The sequence below is a fragment of the Antechinus flavipes genome, chromosome 2, assembly GCF_016432865.1.
Source record: "Antechinus flavipes isolate AdamAnt ecotype Samford, QLD, Australia chromosome 2, AdamAnt_v2, whole genome shotgun sequence".
Lineage (NCBI taxonomy): Eukaryota > Metazoa > Chordata > Mammalia > Dasyuromorphia > Dasyuridae > Antechinus > Antechinus flavipes.
The window spans coordinates 187482928-187506978 of NC_067399.1; the positions used below are offsets into that span (position 1 = coordinate 187482928).

Below are 24051 nucleotides of genomic sequence, written 5' to 3' on the forward strand. Positions count from 1 at the left end.
AAAGAAAAATTCCTATTATTGTGTCAAATATTCATGTGTTTCCAAGACTAACTTTCTTTTATGAAGGTGTTTACAAACATCAAATTTTCACCTTTTTTGAATTAAAAAATCCTGTACTTGGTTTACTTTGTTGGACTATACTCAGTTTTTTAAATTTTGCTTATAAGAAATTGTAATCCTGTGAAGGAATTTGGTGGCAAATGTCTGACTTAGAGAAATTTAGAAGGAAAAAAACCAAACTCTCCTAAGGCAAAAATAAAATTAAAAAAAAAAAAAAAGACTATGGAAGACAGTTCAGCTCATATTGCTTAAGATTCCAGTTAACCAAAAATCCCTGCATATCTGTGCTGAAAAATATTTACAACGTCTGTTGTTAAGTGACCTTAACAATACTGATTTAAACATAAGTGAATAATTGTCAATGTGGAAATAGTTTGCTTATTTGAAACCTGGATGGCTTTGATTGAACAGATGTTTGATAACTCAGATCCCTAAGATTTGTAATAACTATGTATGATTTCTTATACTATATTTTAGAAATGCTTATTATTAATTTCAAATTTCAAACTATATGATTTACATTAGAACCAATACAGCAGTTCATTATTTTTACAAATTCACCTATTACCATAGCTCAATTTTTACATATTATACAATTGGGGAAAAGTATATATATTTGAAAAATATTAGTCTTACACCTCAGCATCAAGTTTCATAAAGGAGCTTCTCAATATTTAGGCAAGTGTTAATATTAATTTACAGATACATTAAAATCAAATTATTTTAAAAGTGAAAATAAAAATTAAAAATCATCAATTTAACTAGTTTGTATATATGTAATAAGAACCAAATATTGTAATTAGCCTAAATCTAATTTCCATTATAACTATTTTGCTCTTGAACTATGTCTATCTTGAATGCTAAATAGGCCATTATTCTGATGTAGAGAAGTTTCAAGTGGTACTATACTTTTCCACTTCTTTCCTCCTTTGTAATCTACCTCTTTTTTGTGGTATCTTGAAGTGCCTTTGTAAGGCATTGATTGGTATGCTAGCCAGTTTGGCTAATAAGTTATAATTACTTTTTTTTTTTTTTAAGTGAGTATGCTTGTAGTTAGCAGATTTTTATCAGCTTGTAATCAGTGATGTCCAAGCACAAGTTATATCATTTAAGGGTTTGTGCTTATTCTTATGTTTGTGTACTCTTGAAAAAAATGAAAAACCAAGCTAGTACTACAAAGTTACCAATTATTAATGCTTTTTGTGGCAGACTTTAGTAACATATGACTTTTAATATCTAAACCTCTTAAAGCATTTCCCCCCCATAAGCAGAGGTCAGAATGGAGGACAGTGAGCTTTATAAGTCTAGAGTCCTCTGGCTTCTATCACAATTCCAAGATTCTGTGTGCAGTCTCATTTATGAATTTTTCTTTATTCATTTAAGTCACAGTATGTCTGTCAACTAGTAAAAAAGGGACCTTTAAAATATTTCATAGAATCATAGTTTTTGAAAAATAGGACAACAGTAGATATAAGACATCAGGAATATAAAATTTGCCCTTCGTTATGAAAAATTAACATTTATGTAGTGCCTTAAGAATTACAAATTTTTATGTCTAATCTCATTTAATTTAATCCTTAAAATAACCCTGTGAGGTAGGTACTACTATTATCCCCATTTTGTAGGTGAACAAACTGAGGCATAGCAAGATTAAAGATCACACAGAAAATGTGTTTGTCATGTTCAAATTTAGTTCTTCCTAACTCCAGTTGCAGAAATCTTGCCACCATACCACCTATATCCAATCTGAAAATTACAACCCAAGGAACTTATGTGGAAACTGTTATTCTCAATTATAATCAATAGCATAAAAAGACAATTTGATTTTCCTGAAAGCTGTTATTGTTAAGTGTTATTGTGATGTTTATCAACATTTGATAAAAATGACCGGGATGGTTGAGTTTCCTGAAAGCTGTTACTGTTAAGTGTTATTGTGATGTTTATCAACATTTGATAAAAATGACTGGGATGGTTGAGTACCCCTTCAATGTCCAACTAGTTGGCCACCCTCTTAGAAGAGGGTGAGTTTCTGAGCTTTTTCCACCAGAGGGCTCTCATCTACTAATTTGGTTCCATCAAGGGCAATTTTGGTTGCATCTATCTCAGAAGAAGAATCAGTCCTACAATTATAAAATGGTAAAGCTGGAAAGGATCTTAAAGACCATGTACTCTAATCCCATTTCATAAATGAGTCCATTTTCAAAGAATGACAGTTATTTGCCTGAGATCATACCATTAGTCAGTGGTTAAGCTGAGAATCAAACCCAAGTCTCCAAGTAGAATGGAGATATTTTTTCTCTATCTCCTATAGAATACTATCTTTCTCAACCTATTTCTTAGGATTATTGTTTTATATATCTTATTGAACCAAATAAACCAGTAGTCGTTTATTTAGCTGTGGAGTGAATAAGCTTGAGTAAATTTATTGATATCCCAATATATTCACTTTTTAGCATCCAAGGAGACTTATACTACATATGCTTTAATTTTCATGAAAAACTGAATAAGGAAAATAGACTCTTGACAAACAACTTTTTTTTCTTATTTTAACCTTTAATAATATTTTATTTTTAATTTTTTTTAATTCTACATTCTAAGTTTTCTCCCTCACTCACTTGTCTTCTCACTGAAACAGTAAGCAATTTGATATGTTATACATGTTCAACCATGTAAAATATATTGCCATATTAGTCATGTTGTAAAAGAAGATATAGATCAAAAGGAAAAAACACAAAAAATAAGATAAATAAAAATAATATGCTTTAATCTGCATTCAGAAACCATGAATTCTTTCTCTAGAGGTAGATAGCACTTTTCATCATGAATCTTTTGGAATTGTCTTAAATCGTTGTATTGCTGAAAATAGCTAAATCATTCACAGTTGATCATTTTACAATTTTGCTGTTACTGTGTACAATGCTCTGGTTCTGCTCATTTCACTCAATCTCAGTTCAGGTAAGCCTTTCCAGGTTTTTCTAAAATCTGTGCATCATTTCTTATAGAACAGTAATATTTCATCAGAATCATATGCTACATCTTGTTTAGCCATTCCCCAATTGATCAGCAGCATTCTCTCAATCGCCAATTTTTCACTACTATGAAAAAGGCTGTCATAAATATTTTTGTACAAACAGATGCTTTGAGATATGACCTATTTGTGATATTGCTGAATCAAAGGATTTGAACAGTTTTATAGGTTTGGGGGCATAGTTCCAAATTGTTCTCCAGAAGGTTGGTTCGGGAACAATTCTACCACCAGGGCTTTAGTGTCCCAATTTTCCCACATTCCCTCCAACATTTATGATTTTCCTTTTCTGTCATATTATCCAATTTGATAGGTGTGTGGTGGTACCTCAAAGTTGTTTTAATCTGAATTTCCTTCATCAGTAGTGATCCAGAGCCTTTGTTCATCTAACTATTGATAACTTTGATTTGTTCACCTGAAAACTACCTGGTTATATCTCTTGACCATTCCTCAATTGGGGACTTCTTTATGTATAAATTTGACCCAATTCTCTATATTTTTTTAAATGACATATTCATTGGCAACACTTGCTGTAAAAAATGTTGCCCAGCTTTTTGATTTCTTTCTACTTTTTGTTGCATTGGTTTTGTTTGTGCAAAACTTTTAATTTCATGTATTCAGAATTATGCATTTCACATCATAGAATACTCTCAATTTCTTGTTTGGTCATAAATTCTTCCCTCCTACATTGATCTAACAGGAAACTATTCTTTGCTCTCTTAACTTGTTTATGGTATTATTCTTTATGTGTAAATCATGTACCCATTTTAATCTTATCTTGGTATACCATGTGAAATATTGGAGTTTCTACCATACTACTTTCCAATTTCTCGAGTAGTTTTTGTCAGGTACTATGTTCTTATTCTAAAAGCTCAGATCTTTAGGTTTATCAAACACTAGATTATTCTGATCATTTACTACTGAGTCTTAGATACCTTATCTATTTCACTGATCCACCATTCTATATCTTAGCCAGTATCAGAGAGTTTTGAGATGACTTTATACAGTTTGAGATCTGCAATGTCTAGGCTACTTTTCTTTAAATTTGTTTTCATTGATTCTTTGATATTTTTGACCTTTTGGTCTTCCAGATAAATTTTGTTTTTGTTTGTTTTTGTTTTTTTTTTTAGCTCAGTAAAATAATTTTTAATACTTTGATTGGTATGGTATTAAATTAATTGAAGTAGAATCATTATTGTTATTGGCTCAGCCTACCCCTAAGCAAATAAAATTGTTTCAATCTGACTTTATTTGTGTAAAATGTTTTGTATTATTTTCATATAGTTCCTGAGTTTGTCTTGTCATGTAGATTCCCAAGTATTTAATACTGTCTTGTTATTTTAAATGGAATTTCTCTTTCTATCTCTTCCTACTAGACTTTGTTGATGACTTATGTGAGCTTATTTTATATCTTTCAACTTTACTAAAGTTAATTATTTCAAGTAGTTTTTAGTTGATTCTCTAGGATTCTCTAAGTATGTCATTATAACATCTGCAAAGAATGATAGTTTTGTTTCCTCATTGCCTGTTGAAATTCCTTCTATTTCTTTTCCTTCTCTTACTGCTATAGCTAGTACAATATTGAATAATAATAGTGATAATGAACATCCTTGCTTCACCTCTGATCTTATTGGGACAGGTTTTTGGCTTATTCCCATTATGGATAATGCTGAGAAACCACTTTTCATTTTAAGGAAAGCTTCATTTATTCCTATGCTTTAATAGGCATGGGTGTTGCATTTTCAAAACTTTGTGTACATCATTGAGATAACCATATGATTTCTGTTGGGTTTTATTATTGATATGTTAACTGTGCTTGTAGTTTTCTTAATATTGAATCAACCCTGTATTCTTAGTATAAATTGTACCTGGTCATATATGTATGTTGCTTGTGATATATAAAGTACTTAATAGTATTTTATTTAAAATATCTGCATGTTTATTCATTAGGATAATTGGTCTGTAGTTTGTTTTCTTTCTCTGTTTTTACTCTTCCTGGTTTATGTATTGGCACAATATTTGTGTTGTAAAAGGGATTAGATAGGACGCCATCTTTGCCTATTTTTCTAAATAGTCTCTTTAAATGTTTGGATAGAATTCACTTGTGAGACCATCTAGTCCTGGAGATTTTTTCTTAGGAAATTAATTGATAACTTGTTCAGTTTCTTAAGTGACATTCTTTAAGTAATCTATTTCCTTTTCTTTTAATCTGGGCAATTTATATTTTTGTAAATATTCATCTGTTTCACTTAGATTGTCAGATTTGTTTGCGTACAGTTGGGAAAAATAGCTCCTAATTATTGCTTTAATTTCCTCTTCATTGATGGTGAATTCTCCCTTTTCATTTTTGATTCTGGTACTTTGGTTTTCTTCTTTTTTAAAAAATTAAACTGACCAGTGCTTTAGCTATTTTTATTATTGGTTTGCTTTTGTTTTGTTTTTCAAGTTTTATTTATTAGTTCAATTGTTTTTTTTTTTTTTCTATTCCATTACTCTCCCATGATTTTCAGGATTTCTAATTTGATGATTAATTGGGAATATTTAACTTATTCTTTTTCTAGGTGTTTTGGTTGCATGTCCAATTTATTGATCTGCTCCTTCTCCATTTTATGGATATGTGTTTAGAGATATAAAATCTCCCCCTAAGTAGTGTTTTGGCTGCATCCCATGATTTTTTTGTATTTTGTTTCATTGTGTCATTCTCTTTAATGAAATGATTGATTGTTTCTATGATTTCTTCTTTGACCCACTAATTTTTAAGTATTAGATTACTTAGTTTCCAATTAATTTTTAATCTATTTCCATGGCCCTTTATTAAATGTAATTTTTATTGCAGCATGATCTGAAAAGGATGCATTTAATCTTTTTGCATTTAGTTGTGAGGTTTTTATACCCCCTAATTCCAATTTTTGTCCCTGACATCACTTCTTTTGTATGCATGGGGGGTGGGGGGGGGTTTAATGTTATTTTTTTTTTTTTTTGAGACTTCACATATAGGTGTTTTGACATTGTTGTCCTCCTCTGAGTTTGTGTCTTAATCTTCCTTGTCACTATAATTGTTTCCTCTGATCAGGGTTTAGTTTTTGTTGTTTCATTTTTTTTCTCATTTTCCAGTCTAAAATTTGTGATTTTTAAAATTACCATCTGCCAAAAAAAGATAATGATATATGTTGGAGGGAATATGGGAAAAGTGGAACACTAATACCTTATTGGTGAGTTGTAAACTGATCCTGCTATTCTGGAGAATAATTTGAAACTTTGCCCAAAAGGCTATCAAACTGTGCATACCCTTTGATCCAACAGTGTTTCTATGGGCCTATATAAAAAAGAGATCTTAAAGGAGGAAAAGGAACTCACATGTGCAAAAATGTTTGTGATGGCCCTTTTTGTAGTGGCCAGAAACTGGAAACTGAGTGGATGCCCATTAATTGGAGAATGGCTGAATAAATTATGATATATGGATGCTATGGAATATTATTGTTCTGTAAGAAACGACCAACAGGATGATTTCAGAAAGGTTTGGAGAGACTTACGTGAACTGATGTTTGGTGAAATGAGTAGAACCAAGAGAACGTTACTGTACACAGCAACAAGAAGATTATACAGTAATCAATTCTAATGGTCCTGATTTTTCAATAGTAGGTGATTCAGGCCAGTTCCAATGGTCTTCTGATGGAGAGAGCCATCTGCAGGCTCTGTGGGGACTCAGTGTGGTTCACAACACAGTATTTTCACCTTTGTTGTTCTTTGCTTGCATTTTGTTTCCTTTCTCATTTTTTCCCTTTTCCCTTTCTTGTGCAGCACGATAAATGTGGAAATATATTTAGAAGAATTGCATATTTAACCTATACTGATTATTTTCTGTCTAGGAGTGAAGGTGGGGGGATGAGAGAGAAAAAAAATTTGGAACACAAGGTTTTGCAAAGGAAAATGTTGAAGGCTATCTTTTCATGTATTTTGAAAATTTAAAAAAAAGCATTGTTATATTTTTTTAAATGATGTCTACTTCTGGGATACAGGGAGCAGTTCCCAAGCTTCTTACTGTGGGAGTCAGACCCTGTTGCACCAGGGTTGGTGAGCTTGGCAGCTCACCTACTACATTGGAGTCTGAAGGCCTTGCAACTGGCGCACTGTGCCTCTGTGCTAAGGTTGCTCTGATTGCTAGAAGGAGGTAGAAACCTCCTCCTCTCTTGTCCAGACAACATCAGCCCTGGGCTGCACCACTCTTTTACCTCCAAGTGAGATAGACCTTTCCAACACTCCTAAGTGGATTCTGCTTCTCTAAAGTTCTTTGTGAGGTTTTATTTAATGTTCTTTGGAGGGAAATTTGGGCCCTTTTCTCTGCCATCTTGGGTCCACCTCCAAGAAACATCTTTTCAATAACATCAAGAAAACAGTGATGATAATCAGTAGATATAAAATGGATCAGATGTAAAAAATTTAAAATGAAAAAGTAAAGAGGTTTTGTCTTTTGATTTGGGGAACATTTGTAGTAACTTTTAAAATGTTCTTCCAGAATTATAGAACCTGCTAGTTTCTTAACATAACAAGATGTGAACAATCCAATACTGAAGTTTTCTACAGTATTGAGAATGAGGACAAATGTACCATTTTTCTAGATTTGATTTATATGCTTTACCTATTTGCTTTAAATGTTACTGAGTCCACATTCCATCAGTTTGTGGGGGGGAAATGAAGTCTGCTTAGGGCCTATGTCATTTCAGTTTGTGTTTTGAAACAAGAGATGGAATGGAATCCTTAGCGAGGGAATATATGAAGAACATGAGTCAAAAACTGAAATTCAAGAGAATTAGAAGTGGAAAAGTCAGTTAAATTGGGGCTCAGGGAACTCAGAAAGTAAAACCAAAATATATTGTAAGAACAAGACTTCTGGAGCCATGTCAAAATGACTCTCAGCCAGGTAAAAATAGGAAGATGTTCTTACATTGTGTTATCCCTTGCCCACCTACATCTTTCTAAGTCTAAAAGTTTGGCAGTAACACACAAATGTACATAAATTACATTGATTTGAGGGCAATATGATATTTCTAGGCTGTCAAACTTAATCTCTAAACTTCTTTATGAAGTATTATCCATTTATGGAAGATTAATAACACTTTGCATTTTTCAAAGAGAAAAATGTTTTGGATAATGCTTATGTTACTATATGCATTTTCCAAAAACAGTTTTTTAAATTACTTATATGTATAAGTTAAATTATAAATCTTTAAAATGTTATTTGTATAAGAACAAATTTTGAGTTTCCTTTGAAGAAATTATTTCTAAACACCCAGCTAATGTATGTAAAAAAAAGTTTGATGGCAGAAATCTATTATAGTTAAATGTTCTTCAGACAGTTTGTTGTGTATTGAAGTAAGCAACAACTTAAATTTCCCTACTATAAGAAAACTACCAAATGTGGTAAAGAGTAAAAGAGCAAATTTTTTTTTTATAAAGTGCTTCAGGTAATGAAACGTTAAAATTAATTAGTTCCATCAAAATTCTATTCTCAGGAGCAACCTACTGCAATATTATAATTAGACAGTCTGGCATCTGATAGTGAGATAGTAATTCAGATTCATCCTAATTATGCCTAATTATTAATCAAGGAGGCTAAAAGAGTGACAAACCCAGTTGCATTTTAATAAATCTATGGGCTCATACAATGAAGAGTACTAAATTGGGGGGTGGGATCATCATTAGTATGGGCCACAAACGGGCTCAAAACATTTTCTTTGTTATTGGAGGAATTCTCTAAAGCCCTAGGCTCTCAATTTATATGAATTAAGCAAAATGACATGCCTGTTATCATAAACCTAGAGTCATAATCAGTAGTTTTTACAAGTCAAGATTGGTCATTATAATTAATCAATTCTACTGTTTATAAAGCTTTCATTTATTTAAGTCATTATATATCTTATTTTTCTGATTTTATTTGTCTTACTCCACCTTTGTCCTTTTTTTAAAAATTTAATTTTTTTATTTTAATTTGATCTATTAATAAGTATTTTTAAATTAATTTGTCCTACTATCCCTTTGTCTATACAAAGAATTAAAAAATTAGTTTTCTGCATAGCTGCATAGTTTGACAAAACAGATTCCCACATAAACCTCATCCTGTATATATGAATTAAAGATACAGATACAGATTTAAATATATATACATATATATTCATATTCTATACATATTCATATATCCATATATTTCTGTACTTTTTAAAGTTTATTCCTTCTTTGTCAAGAGGTGAATAGTATGTTTCATCTTCATTTTGCATTAGTTTATCATTGGGTTAATTAAAAATCTATTCTTTCATATATAAAATGCTGTCATGTATAAATTGTTATGCTCACTTCATTCTGCTGAGAAAGAGTTTTTCTTTAAATAACTTACGTTTTCCATTTTGTCAAACACTGGATTATTAAGTTCTATTATTTGTGAAACCCTCCTATCTAGTCTATTCCATCAAACTATTTGTTTTTTAACCAATAAGAGATACCAGATGGTTTTTTAATCACTGCTTCTTCCTAATATAGTATAAGGTCTCAAAGTATAAGTCACTCTTCATATTTACTGTTTTTCATCATTTCTCTTAAAATTCTAGATCTTTTGGGTTTTTTCTAAATAAATTTTAATCTTTTATCTAGCTCTGTCAAGTATTCTCTTGGTAATTTAATGGTTATAGTATTAAAAATAATTAAATTTTATCTTGATACTATTATTCATTTTTATTATATTGGCATGACCTCACCATGAGCACTGAATATTCCTCTAGCTAATTAGGTTGTCCTTTAATTCCTTGAGAAGCACTTTAAAATTGAATCTATTTAAGTTCTTTATGGGCTTATGGTTGATCGCCAGATTTTTTATGTATTTTGTTGTTATTTGGAATGTATTGCTTCTTGCATTTTGTTGTCACAATATAGAAATGTTGTTGATTTTTAAAGACTTATTTTATGTGCAACTTTGCTGAAGGTATTAATTGTTAGTTACATTTGCTGATATCTTTGCTGATTCCCTGGGCTTTTCCAAGGAAACAGTCATGTCAGCAAAGAGGGGTAGTTTCATCTTCTTGCCTATCATTATTCCCTTAATTCCTTTCTCTTACCTTACTGTTATTGCTAGCATTTTCAGAATTATATGAAATAATAGAGGGTAGAGCAGGTCATAGTGATTTAACAAGCATATTTTACCCCAAATCTCCTTACTGCCTACCTTCTTCCTTTAACATACCTTCTCAGTTATCATTTCCAAGGATTTTTTCCCTCTGTATCTACTCTACAGAAACAAGTTAGCACTTAGAGAATCTTTAATCTTTTTAATCCTCTGTTATAGGGACAGAAATGTGATGTAAAGGAACTATGTCTTTGTATCCTTTCTGCCATCTGAGATGGTTAAGTATTTAATGAGTAGGAAGTATGAATGACAGGTCATTTTAAGCAGAAATTTCCCTACCAACTTACAAATCAAATTTGAAAATAGCAATATGATAAACACTGATGTACTCTTTACTGAAATATTATTGTTCAACATTTTGTCTATAGCTTTACTTATTTGATTAAATTCTTTAATCTCATTTAGTCCCATTCATTTGCTCACTTTTTGCACATAACATGTGTTTTGATCATTGTCTCTAAGAATTAAAATAATTAAAATATACTTGATTAGCCTATAAAAAAATATTACCTTAACTTGTAAATGACAACTGAATTACCATGTAGTAGTATAGACTAGTTTTTGTTTTTATGTGCATACGCTGAGCATTTCCATGAGAAAATCTTTTTTAAACTAAAGTGTTATTATGTAACTTGTGGTTTGAGTGTGAACATATGCATACTATCATTACTAAAATGATTGAATTGAATTTGAAACAGTAAAAGCAAAATGTCTACAACAGAGCTGTGATAATCGTCAAATGTAAATATCTGTGATAAATCTGTAAACTCCATTTTCCTTTAAATTAATCAAAGATTTTTACCAAGATTTTTCTTTATGCTGATATGAAGTTTAAATTTAAAAAACCACTCAGTTTTTATGCTAAATAGACATACAGCTAAGTATATATAACCTAGCTACAAAATTTTCTTAAATAAAAATTTTTCTTAAACAAGCAGTGGAAAAAGTCAAAGATGAAATACAGACAATATGATTCCATTAAAGAAAAATATTCTATAAATAGTATTTTATCAAAATCCCTAAACATCTTTTAAGGTCCAATAAGAAGTCATGTCTAAACTTCTACATCATTTATTATCTGTAATATATATGTGATATTATTTACTTACCCTATTTTATTAGGTTCTTTTTCATTCTCATATTTCCTTCAAATTTTAAGTTTAGTGCCTCATTTCTTTAAAGCCTTTCCTAATCCTCCAGTTGCAAATCTCTTCCCTCAAAATGTTTTTTACTTGTATTGATTTTATATTTATGTTTTTTCTTTTTACTTAAGTATGTACATTTTGTATCCTCTGATAGAGTTCAGGTTTTTTGAACGGAGGGACATTTTTGATTTTGTCTTTCAAATTTCTGTGCTTTGAACATAATAGAGTTTCATAAATGTTTGCTAGGCAAAGAATTGATTTTTCAACTAGATTAACCATCTAGTAGCCAGGTTTGCAGTATCAGTGTTCATTGTATGTCCTCGAGCACCTAATATAATGTTCATTATCAGTGTTTAGTAAATATTTCTTTCTTAACTGATCTCTACTTGAATTCTGATCACTTTATATCTGAGTCTCAGTTTATTCATCTGTTAAGATAGCAATAATAATATCTACAGAAACTAACTCCCAGAGTTGTCTTAAGTAAGGCACTTTGTCATCTGCTAAAATAGTATATAAAAGTGAGTTTTTATATCAAAAAGGCATCATGAAAAAAGTAATATATGAATTGAACTTTTAAGGATTGGTTGGATTCCCTCAGATAAAGAATATATGAAAAGCAGGGAAAGGAAAGAGAAATGAGAAAATTAAGGTTCAAAGAAGAGTTAAGACTGGAAAAGTAGTTTAAATATAGGATATGGATGGTACTGAATATCAGGCTCTCCCAAAGTTAATTTGATGTGTGATGGGGAATTATTGAAGACATTTGAGCAGAAGAATAACATTATCTAACCTCTTCATTAAGAATGAATTATGTGGCAGCAGTATAGGACAGATTGTAGGGAGTAGGAAGAACAGAAGTAGTAGGAAGAGCAGTTGGCAGGCAGTTGTTCAAGTGTGACATAATAATGGTGCTAATGTGTTGGAAACTAGAAGTAGGAATGGATAGGGGGAATAAACCTAAAATATATTGTAAAATTAGAGCCTATGGAATTTAGTGCATGTGACGACTCAAGCAGAGAATAAAGGTAAAGACAGAACTTTACCTTTGAGCTTAGGAACCTGAAAGTGGTGCCACCTGTAATAAAAAGAGGGTAATGAGGAATAAGAGTACTTTGGGGGATGGGCAATATGTTCAACTTTGATAATGCTGAGCTTAAGATGTGACATGATCCCTGTCCCCAAGAGCTAAGAGGACATGATAGCTGGGTCCAGGAGGTGGAGCCAAGATGGCAGAGAAGACACATGCTTCTTTCTGAGTTCCCCTGCCACCCTCAAACTATTTACGAAATTCAGCCTCTGAATTAGTGCTGGACTGTCAAAATATTGGGAGTACAACACATTACCAAAAGAAGATCATCTTGAAGATCACCAGAAAAGACCTATTATAATCATGTGCACAGGCACAGGACGAGGCCAGGCCAGGTACAGGCACAGGCAGGCAGGTAGGCAAAGCATCGAGGATAGCACGTGCTGAGCAGACTAGGGATGGGGTGTGGTCTCCGCTGCAGAAAATCTGTAGGGAGGACTCTTCCACAGTGTTGGCTACACTGCTCTAGTTACAAGCCAGTAGATCAGCAGAGAAGCTATAAACACGGGGTAAAGTGTTTACCCCAAAGTGCCTGAGTCTCATGGGACTTGGCCACACCCACCCCGCCCCCAGAGTGACTCATCTGGATCCTAGTCAGCCTCTGATCCCAATGCAGCTGCTGCCAATTCACTGCCTCTTCACTGCCACTTTTCCATCACTTCATGATGCCTGTTGAGGAAGCTTCATTGCCTCGAAAGCAGACAGCAGCTTTTTTTTTTTTTAATGAGTAAAAAGGCAAAGCAGACTCTAATTATAGATAGCTTCTGTAGTGAAAGAGAGCAAATTTCAAACCCTGAGGAGACTAAAAGCAGACTCCCAAATGAAGCCCCAAAGGGGACTATATCTGGTCCCCATCACACAAGGCTCTCCCTGAAGAAACTAAAAAAGGATCTTAAAAGAGAGCTAGAAGAAGATTGGGGAAAGGAAAGGAAAACCTTGAAAGAGTATTTGAATAAGGCATATAAATATATAAAGAGTGGAAAAGAAATCAACTCCCTGAAAAACAAAATTTATGAATTGGAAAGGTAAATAACTCCCTGAAAAACAGAATTTGGGAATTGGAAAAGGTAAATAACTCCTTAAAAAAAAATTTGTGAAATGGAAAAAAATTCCAAAGAATAACACAACTCATTTAAAAATTCAATTAGACAAATACAAAAAGAAATTAAAAAAAAAAAAAAATGATAGCCGGGTCCAAGTATTTGAAAGGCTATCATGTAAAAGGGGAATTAAATTTGATCTCAGAAAAAAATTGGAATGAACACTGGAGAAAATAGAAAGATTCAGATTTGGACTAGACAAAAAAATTGACAGTAAGAGCTATTTAAAACTAGAATTGACTGCCTCAGGTTTGCCTTTAACTTATCTTTGGTCTTCCAGCCAAGACTTGACTACCTAATCAGTTGTTGTCAGGATGATTCATTGTTTTCAAGGTAAAGTTGAACTTGAAGTGACTACTTGGATGTTTTCCAACTCAAGAAAATTTATTATTCTTGATAGTGATATTAAAATGTATTGTATTACATCTAACCATTCTGGAGAGCAATTTGGAACTCTGCTCAAAAAGTTATCAAACTATGCATATCCTTTAATCCAGCAGTGTTTCTACTGGGCTTATACCCCAAAGAGATACTAAAGAAGGGAAAGGGACCTGTATGTGCAAGAATGTTTGTGGCAGCCCTTTTTGTAGTGGCTAGAAACTGGAAAATGAATGGATGCCCATCAATTGGAGAATGGCTGGGTAAATTGTGGTATATGAATGTTATGGAATATTATTGTTCTGTAAGAAATGACCAGTAGGATGAATACAGAGAGACTTGGAGAGACTTATATGAACTGATGCTAAGTGAAATGAGCAGAACCAGAGATCATGATATACCTCAACAACGATACTGTTTGAGGATCTATTCTGATGGAAGTGGATTTCTTCGACAAAGAGATCTAATTCAGTTTCAGTTGATCAAGAATGGACAGAAGCATCTATGCCCAAAGAAAGAACACTGGGAAATGAATGTAAACTGCTTGCATTTTTGTTTTTCTTCCTGGGTTATTTATACCTTGGGAATCCAGTTTTCCCTGTGCAACAAGAGAACTGTTCGGTTCTGCACACGTATATTCTATCTAAGATATACTGTAACCTATTTAACATGTATAGAACCACCTGCCATTTGGGAGAGGGGATAGAAGGAAGGAGGGGGAAAATCGGAACAGAAATGAGTGCAAGGGATAATGTTGTAAAAAATTACCCTGGCATGGGTTCTGTTAATAAAAAGTTATTTTTTAAAAAAAGTATTGTATTTACAGTAAAACCAGTTACTAAAGTTTGTTAAATACTTAGTAGATACAAGGGATTCTACTAGGCATATAATGAAGAAAGAACAAGACCTGATCACTAATCCTGAACTGCAAGCTGAACATTTGTTAATAATCTGTATTTGAATGAAAGAAGATTGACATTACTTATATTTTGAAATTCCTTTAAAAAAAAGTATAATAATATATTCAGCCTACAAGAACTATACTAAAATAATTAATTAATTAGAATTATTATTGTCCTTTCTTTTGTATTCAAAGATATAATTAATCCATCTTTTAAATACTCCAACTTATGACTGTAAATATGTTTTCATTTGTTGACTCACTAAAGTTCTGTGACCATGGAACAGCACAAAACTGGCTCTTTTAGGAATTGAACCCCTAACTTTGATTTTGTTACATTATCTGAAAGAGGACATTACTTGTTACAGATTATGCTTTTGAGTTTTTTTATTTTGTTTTATTTGGGTTTTTTTGGGGGGAAGGGAGAATTGAATAGTGGAAAATAGTTTGTTGTTGACTTAACTGCCCTCTCTAACCTGTTTCTCAATGTGACATAACATTTGTGAAATTGCTAATTTGTGTATAGAATTGTGACAGTAGATAGAGTGCCAGTTTTGGATTCAGGAAGATTCATCTTTGTGGCCAGCTTTGTGACCCTGGGCAAGTCACTTAATCCTGTTTGCCTCTATTTCCTTATCTGTAAAATGAGCTGAAGAAGAAAATAGCAAATTCCTACAAAATCTTTGCCAAGAAAACGTTAAATGGGTTCATGAAGAGTTGGTCATGACTGAAAACAACTGAACAAATATATGGCATTGCAGTTTATGATTGCTGGAATATATTTTTTTTTGTTATTTTCCCTATATGGATTTAACCTATATTAAAACATGCAAATCCATGATTTTAATATCATCATGGTATAAGCAAATCAAGCTAATCAACTGACATAAAGATAAGTATAAAGAATTTTGAAAATCTAAAGTTACCAAAAAATTTTAATGATTGGTGTTAAAATCTAAAGTAGAAGGAAAGAGTAAAAATATTTCTTTTTTCTTTTTTTTTTTTCTTTTTTTAAAGATCAAGCACATTCTTGTAGCCAATTAAGGTTTGATCCTCTCACCAATATTCAGTGTCCATGAGGAAAATAAGTATGTAAGAACTTTCCTTTAAAACACGGACAGTCTCAAAAAAAAAAAAAAAAAAAAAAAAAAGGTAACTCTAAGATTTGATAGACAAACAAAAAAACAGCACAGCTCTCTTAATTTCTTATTTACAAATTTTCACTTCTGATTATCTAGGAGTGGATTGGTAAACAGAGAATAACAATAAGGTAGTCTTGGCAGTGAGCATCAAAAAGGGCTATCATTGAAACACAAGCAAATTCTATCAAAGATTTAAAGAACAAGTAACTCAATAGTATATAAACTACTCAGAAAAATAGACAAAGAAGATCTGCCTAATTCCTTTTATGATACAAGGATATTATAACAATATATCAAAAAGATTATACACTATAACCAGGTGGGGTTTTCACCTGGAACACAAGACTGACTCAATGTTAGGAAAGCTATCATCATAATTGACCATATCTATTTTGAAAACAACAAAGATCATATGATTATCTCAAATTGTGCATCTTTTGACAATATACAACACTCATTCCTATTTAAAAGAAAAACGCCAGAGCATAGGACTAATTGGAGCTTTCTGTAATGACAATAAACTATCACTCTTTGCAGATAATATGATGGCATACTTAGAGAATTCTAGATAATCAACTAAAAAACTAGTTGAAACAATTGTCAAGTCCAGTAAAGTTGTAGGATATAAAAGAAAAACAAATCATTAGCATTTCTATATATTACAAACATTAAGACATAGAAAGAAAAATTCAATTTAAAATAACTGCAGAGAATATAAAATACAATGATCCAAGAAGATTCCTAAGGATTTATGATGTAAAATATTATCTACTTCAAATGAAAGATGATGGAGTTTGAATACAAACCAAAGCATTATTTTTTAACTATCTTCATTTTTTCCTTTTTTTCCTTTGCATTTTCTTTTGCAACATGGCAAATAGAAAAATATTTTGCATGACTACACATGTATATCTGTATCAAATTTTCAAAGAATTGAAAATTGAGAGAATGCTCATCAATTGGAGAATAATTGAACAAGTTGTGAGTGTAATTACATGAATTGAAAAAAATAAAATACTATATAAAAAGGAAAAAAGTATCTTTAAAAATTGCTTGCTTTCTCAAGGAGTTGTGAAGGGAGAGAGAATTTAGAACTCAAAAATTTTTAATTAAATTTTTTACATGTAATTGAGAAAAAAAAGAACAGGGAAAATATTAGCTTAAAAACTAGTTTAAAAAAAAAGATTGTCATTGTACAAATATACACAACCAATCTTTTCTAAGTTTTTAATGTAACTGAGTAGAGAAGTTAACTACCTATTTGGTACTACCCCAATTTCAGTGATGATCATTATTTGGTAAATGTTTTCAGGTTGATAAAAAGTTGAACAAGGTAATGAAAAGCATCATTAAAAAGAAATTGAAATATCTGATTTAAAAGAGTTCTTAGTAATTATAGAAAAATATTAGATTTGCTGTTTATAATAAAATTTATCAGAAGCTGCAGGCTTGATTGTCCTACACCTAAATTGAGTTAGGAAATGCCAAGTTTGGTAGAGTATTTCTATCCTTCCCATTAATTAATCCTTGTCCTTTTCTCTTAAAAGTTCATTTTTCACTTTCTTTCATTGTCAGTAAATCTTTGATCCACTGATATGAATTCTCCCTCAGGTACAGAATATAATATAATACCTTCTCCTGTTTAATTCCCATATGTGCTTTGCCATTAAGATTGTACAACATATTTAATCAATTCACTGTATACTCTTCACTAAGTCTTTTAGTATGCTCTGGATACTAATACTTTTAGTACTGATGCTGTCCACTTACCTACCATTTTTCCGTATGACCAGTCTACTTCCCTTCCCAATCTTCATTTCCTGGACAATATCTTTTAAGCCATTTCTAACACATAAATTGTTGATGAAAGTATATTTCATTCTGTTTATTCCTGGCATGAATTTCTACATTGCTCTTTTGTGCCTTAATTCTTCAGAGATAATAGCATTCTATTTTGCAGTCAAATAAGCATCATCAAAAGATTGGTGCAAAAAAATAGGGCTTGGGGTCAAAATTGTTCAGAAATATTGAAAGCACAATATAGTTTTTACAATGCAATCCAACCAAATTTTTTGCTTCTTTTCAGTTCTAGTCTCTGAATATCACAGAAATTTCAGTTTGAAAGGAACTTGGTAAACTATACTCCAGTCTATAGCTGGATTATAGAACAAAGAATTCCTACTATGACATACCCAACAAATGGTCATCCAATCCTTCCTTAACGACATCACATGAAAAGAACTTAAAAACTACCAAATCAGCCCATTCCTCCTTGTGATAGTCTGATTGTTAGGAAGTTTTTCTTAACAGGAAGCCAAAATCTGTCTTTTTACAATTTCTACTAATTCCTTGGTCTTCCCTCAAAGTCTAAAAAGGGCAAATCCTTTTTTTATATGGTCTTTCAAATAAAGATAACATTAATAATAATGATAATAGTAAAAACATTTGTAAAGCACCTGTTAACCTCCTATGTGAAGGGCTGTGTGAAGTGGTAAGCTACATATAGTTTTTATATCTTTGACAGACACTAGAAGTGATCAATGAGTGGGATCCAGAATTAAATATTTCATTAAAAATACCTGTAAAAATAAATTGTAGAAAGTGTAAAATTCGTTTAAGATCCCTGGCTTTTCCCCAGAGCAAAAGAAGCATCTTTTTAAATACCAGAATTCTTCTGGTGTGATTATAAGACTTCAAATCATGAAATAATAGTCTTCAAAGAATCTATAGGGCAATGGAAAAGTAAATGATAGACATGAACAAATTGCCTCATATTACAAACTAAGGATTACAAAGGAGAAACAGAATAATAAAGGATATCATCAATGAAATGTTTGAGACAAAAAGATGGGCATGTTACAGGATAAGACTGAAGGGGAGTTAATTGCTTTTATCTTTATGATGTCAAGAAAAATCAGGAAGATAACATATCACATTGGAGAAACATGTAGAAAAGTATCTCACAGGCCAAATAAGCTTGGACAAGTTACATGCAGTATTGAAATTCCCATAGTAAAGAGATCCACTTGAACATTGCACTCTTTATTTAGCACCAAAATAAGAGATCAGTGGTCTTATTTTTAAATAGTTGCCAGTGAGATGCTTATCTAGTATGTGATATTTTTTGGTTGTTTATTAAACTAATTATCCCAAAGAAAATTACTCATGCTAGAATAAAAGCATAGGTACTATTATGTTTATAGCATTTATCCTTTAAGAGGTTAGTTCACAACCTAGGTCAGTTAGAGATTCTTATAAATCATCAATAAAACCTAAATTAGGATTGTTGGTGGAATTGTGAATACATTTAGCCATTCTGGAGAGCAATTTGGAACTATGCTCAAAAAGTTATCAAACTGTGCATACCCTTTGATCTAGCAGTGTTACTACTGAGCTTATATCCCAAAAAGATCTTAAAGAAGGGAAAGGGACCTGTATGTGCAAGAATGTTTGTGGCAGCCCTCTTTGTAGTGGCCAGAAACTGGAAACTGAGTGGATAACCATCAATTGGAGAATGGCTGAATAAATTGTGGTATATGAATATTATTACTCTGTAAGAAATGACCAGCAGGATGATTTCAGAAAGGCCTGGAGAGACTTACATGAACTGATGCTGAGTGAAATGAGCAGGACCAAAAGATCATTATATACTTCAACAACAATACTATATGATGATCAATTCTGATGGACGTGGCTCTCTTCAACAATGAAGATGAACCAAATCAGTTCCAATAGAGCAGTAATGAATTGAATCAGCTACACCCAGTGAAAGAACTCTGGGAAATGAGTATGAACCCCTACATAGAATTCCCAATCCCTCTATTTTTGTCCACCTGCATTTTTGATTTCCTTCATAGGTTAATTGTACACTATTTCAAAGTTCGATTCTTTTTGTACAGCAAAATAACTGTATGGACATGTATACAAATGTTGTATTTAACATATACTTTAACATATGTAACATGTATTGGTCAACCTGCCATCTGGGGGAGGAGGTAGGGAGAAGGAGGGGAAAAATTGTAACAAAAGGTTTTACAGTTGTCAATGCTGAAAAATTACCCATGCATATATCTTGTAAATAAAAAGCTATTAAAAAAAAAAAACTTAAGTTGGGCTTGAAAATCCCTTAGTTATAACATTTCAAAATGAAATATAGAAATATTTTCCAGTGAACCAAATACATAAATATTTATTTTTAAACAAATTATGTAGTATAAGGTAATTTTATGAAATAACTGTTGGGGAATGGTTTGGACTAAAAAGAAAACAGTAAGATGATTGATACAGAATATTGGGCAAGATTAGAGAAAGTGAAAAATCCATTTTCAGTAGGGATGAAAATTTTTTTCCTCTTCTCCAGTATTTAAGCCCTTGTTATTTACTGTCTACATTTTGCTATTTGATTTGTTGTTGTTCTTAGTCAGACCTGTAATTTCGTTGGTATAGGGAACTCCAAGTGAGGAAATCTCTTCTACTAATACAGATTGGCACTTCTATAACCTGGGTCTCAAACAGTTGTCTGGGACACTACTTGTAACTTGCCCAGAGTCAATCAGTCAATAAACATTTATTAAGCACATCCTATATATCAAAGTCTAAACTAAGTTCTGGGAATGCAAAAATAAGCAAAAAACATTTCCATCTCTCAGAGAGGTCACAATATAATGCTAGATATAACAAACAAACAAATATGTACAAGCAGGCCTTAAATAGAATAAACAGGAAATAATTAAAAGAGAAAAGGTACTAGAAGAAGAGTCATATAGCTAGTTTGGATCAGAAACAAGATTTGAACTTAAGCTTTCGTGAGTGTTAGGCTGGTTCCATTATGCTATACTGCCTTCAAGTATTGGATATAAAGCTAAGTTTCAATTATTTAGATTAATGTGAACTAAGATATTTTTTGTGACAGTTTTATTTTATTGATTATGGTTTCCTATTAATGTTTTTACAGAAGAGAATCCTCAAGAGCCACCAAAGAGGAGGAGAAGAAGAAGAAGAAGAAAGCAGAAACCAAAAAACATTCTGCAAAGTGCCCATAATATCCATGTAGAACAAACAGAATTTGAGAAGAATGAGAGCCGTTTACAAGAAAAATTACAGCCACAGCATACAGATGGTCCACAAATAAGCAAAAATAAAAAAAGGAAACTGAAAAAAAAACAACAAAAAGAGAGGAAAAGAGCAGCTGGCCTGCTAACAAGAGCCACTGCCATCACTTTTACCTACCAACCTGAGAGCAACAGTGAAGAAGAAGATTTTAAAGATACCGAGGAAAAAGCAGATGGCATCCTAGACTTCTTGAAGGCAACACAAGAAATTTATTTCTCTGACAGTATGTTCTCTTCTATTTAATCTTTAATATAATGGTACTAGTTTGGAATTTGGAAAAATAAATTCATGTGTTTCTCCACAGAATATTCAAAAGAAAAATAAATAGCACAGAGACAAATTTAGGATATTTTAATTTTTTCAGACATATATCTGTACCTTGGATGTTTATATCTAATGAAACATATTACAATTAACCTCAGCAAAGTTCTTATGAAGGATGATTTCACAAACAAATTAATAGTTCCATTTTTAGATAGGTGGTCATCATTAACTATGCTTCACATAAAGTAAATATAGATAAGAGAATTTGGAAATTTCTGCAACTTTATTTTCCTAAGGTCATTGGAAGTAAAAATATTAATACTTTATTCCTCTCTCTTCTCTACCTAATATTTTTGGCATGTCTTTAATTGAACACTTGCTAATATATGATAGTGAAATTATAATAATACCTTACATTTGTATAGGTTTTAAAAGCTGTCACCTTGATGATTTTATTTTAGTGATCTGTAGCAGTCAATATGGATTTACTAGGGAGAAAAATATGCCAAATGTGTTTCTTCTTTTGATAGTTATGAGACTGAGGATATGTTATTGGCATAGTATATATTGACAAGTATCAGTTTTGTCAGTCTCATATCATTTTTGACAAAATGATGATTCAGATACTAAATGATATCATCAGATGGGTTTAGCTATTTAAACAATCATACTCATGTTTATCAATGAATAATTGTTATTCTGGAGGGAGTCCCCTATGACTCATCCTAATTCATTATTTTTATCAGTATTTTGAATAAAGATATAAAAGGAATGTTTATCAAGTTTGTATATCCCACAAAACTGAGAATAGTGTCTAAGGTTGATTGACAAATTCCATGAATTTGAGCCTTTCATGTACACATGCTCTAGGGATCTCTTGAACTAAAATTTTTTTGTCTTTGACACTGATGTGACTTGGCATATTTTATCAACCACTCATGTGGATCCTTCATTGAAACAGGAGTCTAAAATTTTAATTAAGCAAAATTAAAATGTAGGTGATCACAGCCGGGAAATAAACTGAGAGACAAATATGCAAATCATTGTTCATTAAAAATGAAAATTAACTTAGATAACTATTTTTCAGAAGCAACTCTTAAAATTTTTCATTGTTAAATTAATGTCTAAAAACATAACCAAGCAAAGAATGTTCTCAAGATGGGAAGTGAATAGAGAATAAGATGAGATTCATGTGCATGCATAAATGTGGATAGTTAAGCAAAAAAGAAGTTGAAACTACAACTTTTAAGGTAACATATTTCTAAAATAACACAGAACAATAAAGATAACATTCTTAGAATCTTATTGTACTGTTCTTGGTGAGGGATGTGTTAAAACTATTGATAGGCCTGAGAGGTAGTAATAGATCTTATCTTTTTTTTAAACATTATTTGCTCCTGGGTAAGCAGTGTATTTTCCCATAGTTAGTAACTCGGTTGTATATCTTTCATGTTTTTGGTTTTAGTTGGTCTGTTCTTAAAGCAGTATATTCTGTTACCAAGTCTTTAGAAGGATAAATCTTAATCAGAAGGAACAGAATAAGTTAAGTTGGTGAGGAAGAAGTAATAGTGATGTTATTTATAAGACATACATGAAGAACATTTGTTGAAGATCAACAAAAATAAAAATGAAAGAGATAGAGTTAACTGTAGTAGATTACAGAAAGGGAAAAATCTGCATAAAAGATGAAGTTATGGAGGAATTTATTTCATCATGTGCACCCTAGAAATAGAAGTATTGAATTGAGATTTGGATAGTCATCTGTCAGAGATACAAAAATGCTTCCTGGATTAGGAACAAGGTTAAATTAGATGACCTGAAAAGTATCTTCATCTCTATCAATTCAATCATACTATAGCAAGTAATCTGTCAACTCACAGACAAACTGCATAGTAAAATACTCAAGTTATGATTGAGATTTTTTGAATTTCCCTTTAATATTCTCTTAATTTAAAAATTAATTTATCTTCCCCACCTTTATGCTATCGAAACATGTTGTAGCTATATAGAAGCTTATGATACATATCAGAAGATGAGGAAACATGAAAGGTCAAGTGTCATTCCCTAGCTAACACAGATTGCACAGAGCTGACATTCAAATGGAAAGCCTTTTTTGACTTCCAAAGCCAACATTCTCATTGTAAATGGAGGTAACTGGTTCACTCTTGTCCTCCTTCCAGTTTTTCCCACAAATGTTACAAAAATTGATGAGAATATTTCTAAAATAGAGCTATTTAAAAAATCTTAAAATAAACTTTGAAATAAAATGTATCACTTCTACTCTCCTCCACATTCCTAGTGGCCACATAATTTCTCCTCATTTCCTGGTGAAATGCAATTGTCAATAATGTTGCATTCCCTTGGCAAACCATCAGAAAAAGAGAGAATCTCAGCAGTGGGATATGACTTGTTCATGGTGGTCCAGATGTGTGTTTGAAAAAATAAGTTATCCCCACATGCTATTTCTAAAAGGCACATATGCCTGAAGTTCTGCATCTTTTTCTCAGTTGATGGCTGCAATCATATGCCTGGGAATAGCCAAGCTCCTTTCTGAGGCAGCAACCTGGAACAGAGGGAACTTCATCTATTGTTAGGTGAGTAGTTCTAACTCTGCTGAGAAATATTATACATACACATTTTTCAGATTCTTTAGTTACTGG

At 31.9% G+C, this 24051-nt stretch overlaps 1 protein-coding gene across 1 annotated transcript in view; it reads left to right on the top strand.

Annotated features, from left to right (window-relative positions):
- The window catches only part of ERICH1 (glutamate rich 1), an 82568-nt gene that overhangs the window by 48260 nt on the left and 10257 nt on the right, over positions 1-24051 (top strand). Inside the window, exon 4 of the mRNA XM_051976008.1 lies at positions 20970-21350. Within this exon, the coding sequence (XP_051831968.1) occupies positions 20970-21350 (381 nt within the window). The remainder of the gene's footprint in view (positions 1-20969; positions 21351-24051) is intronic.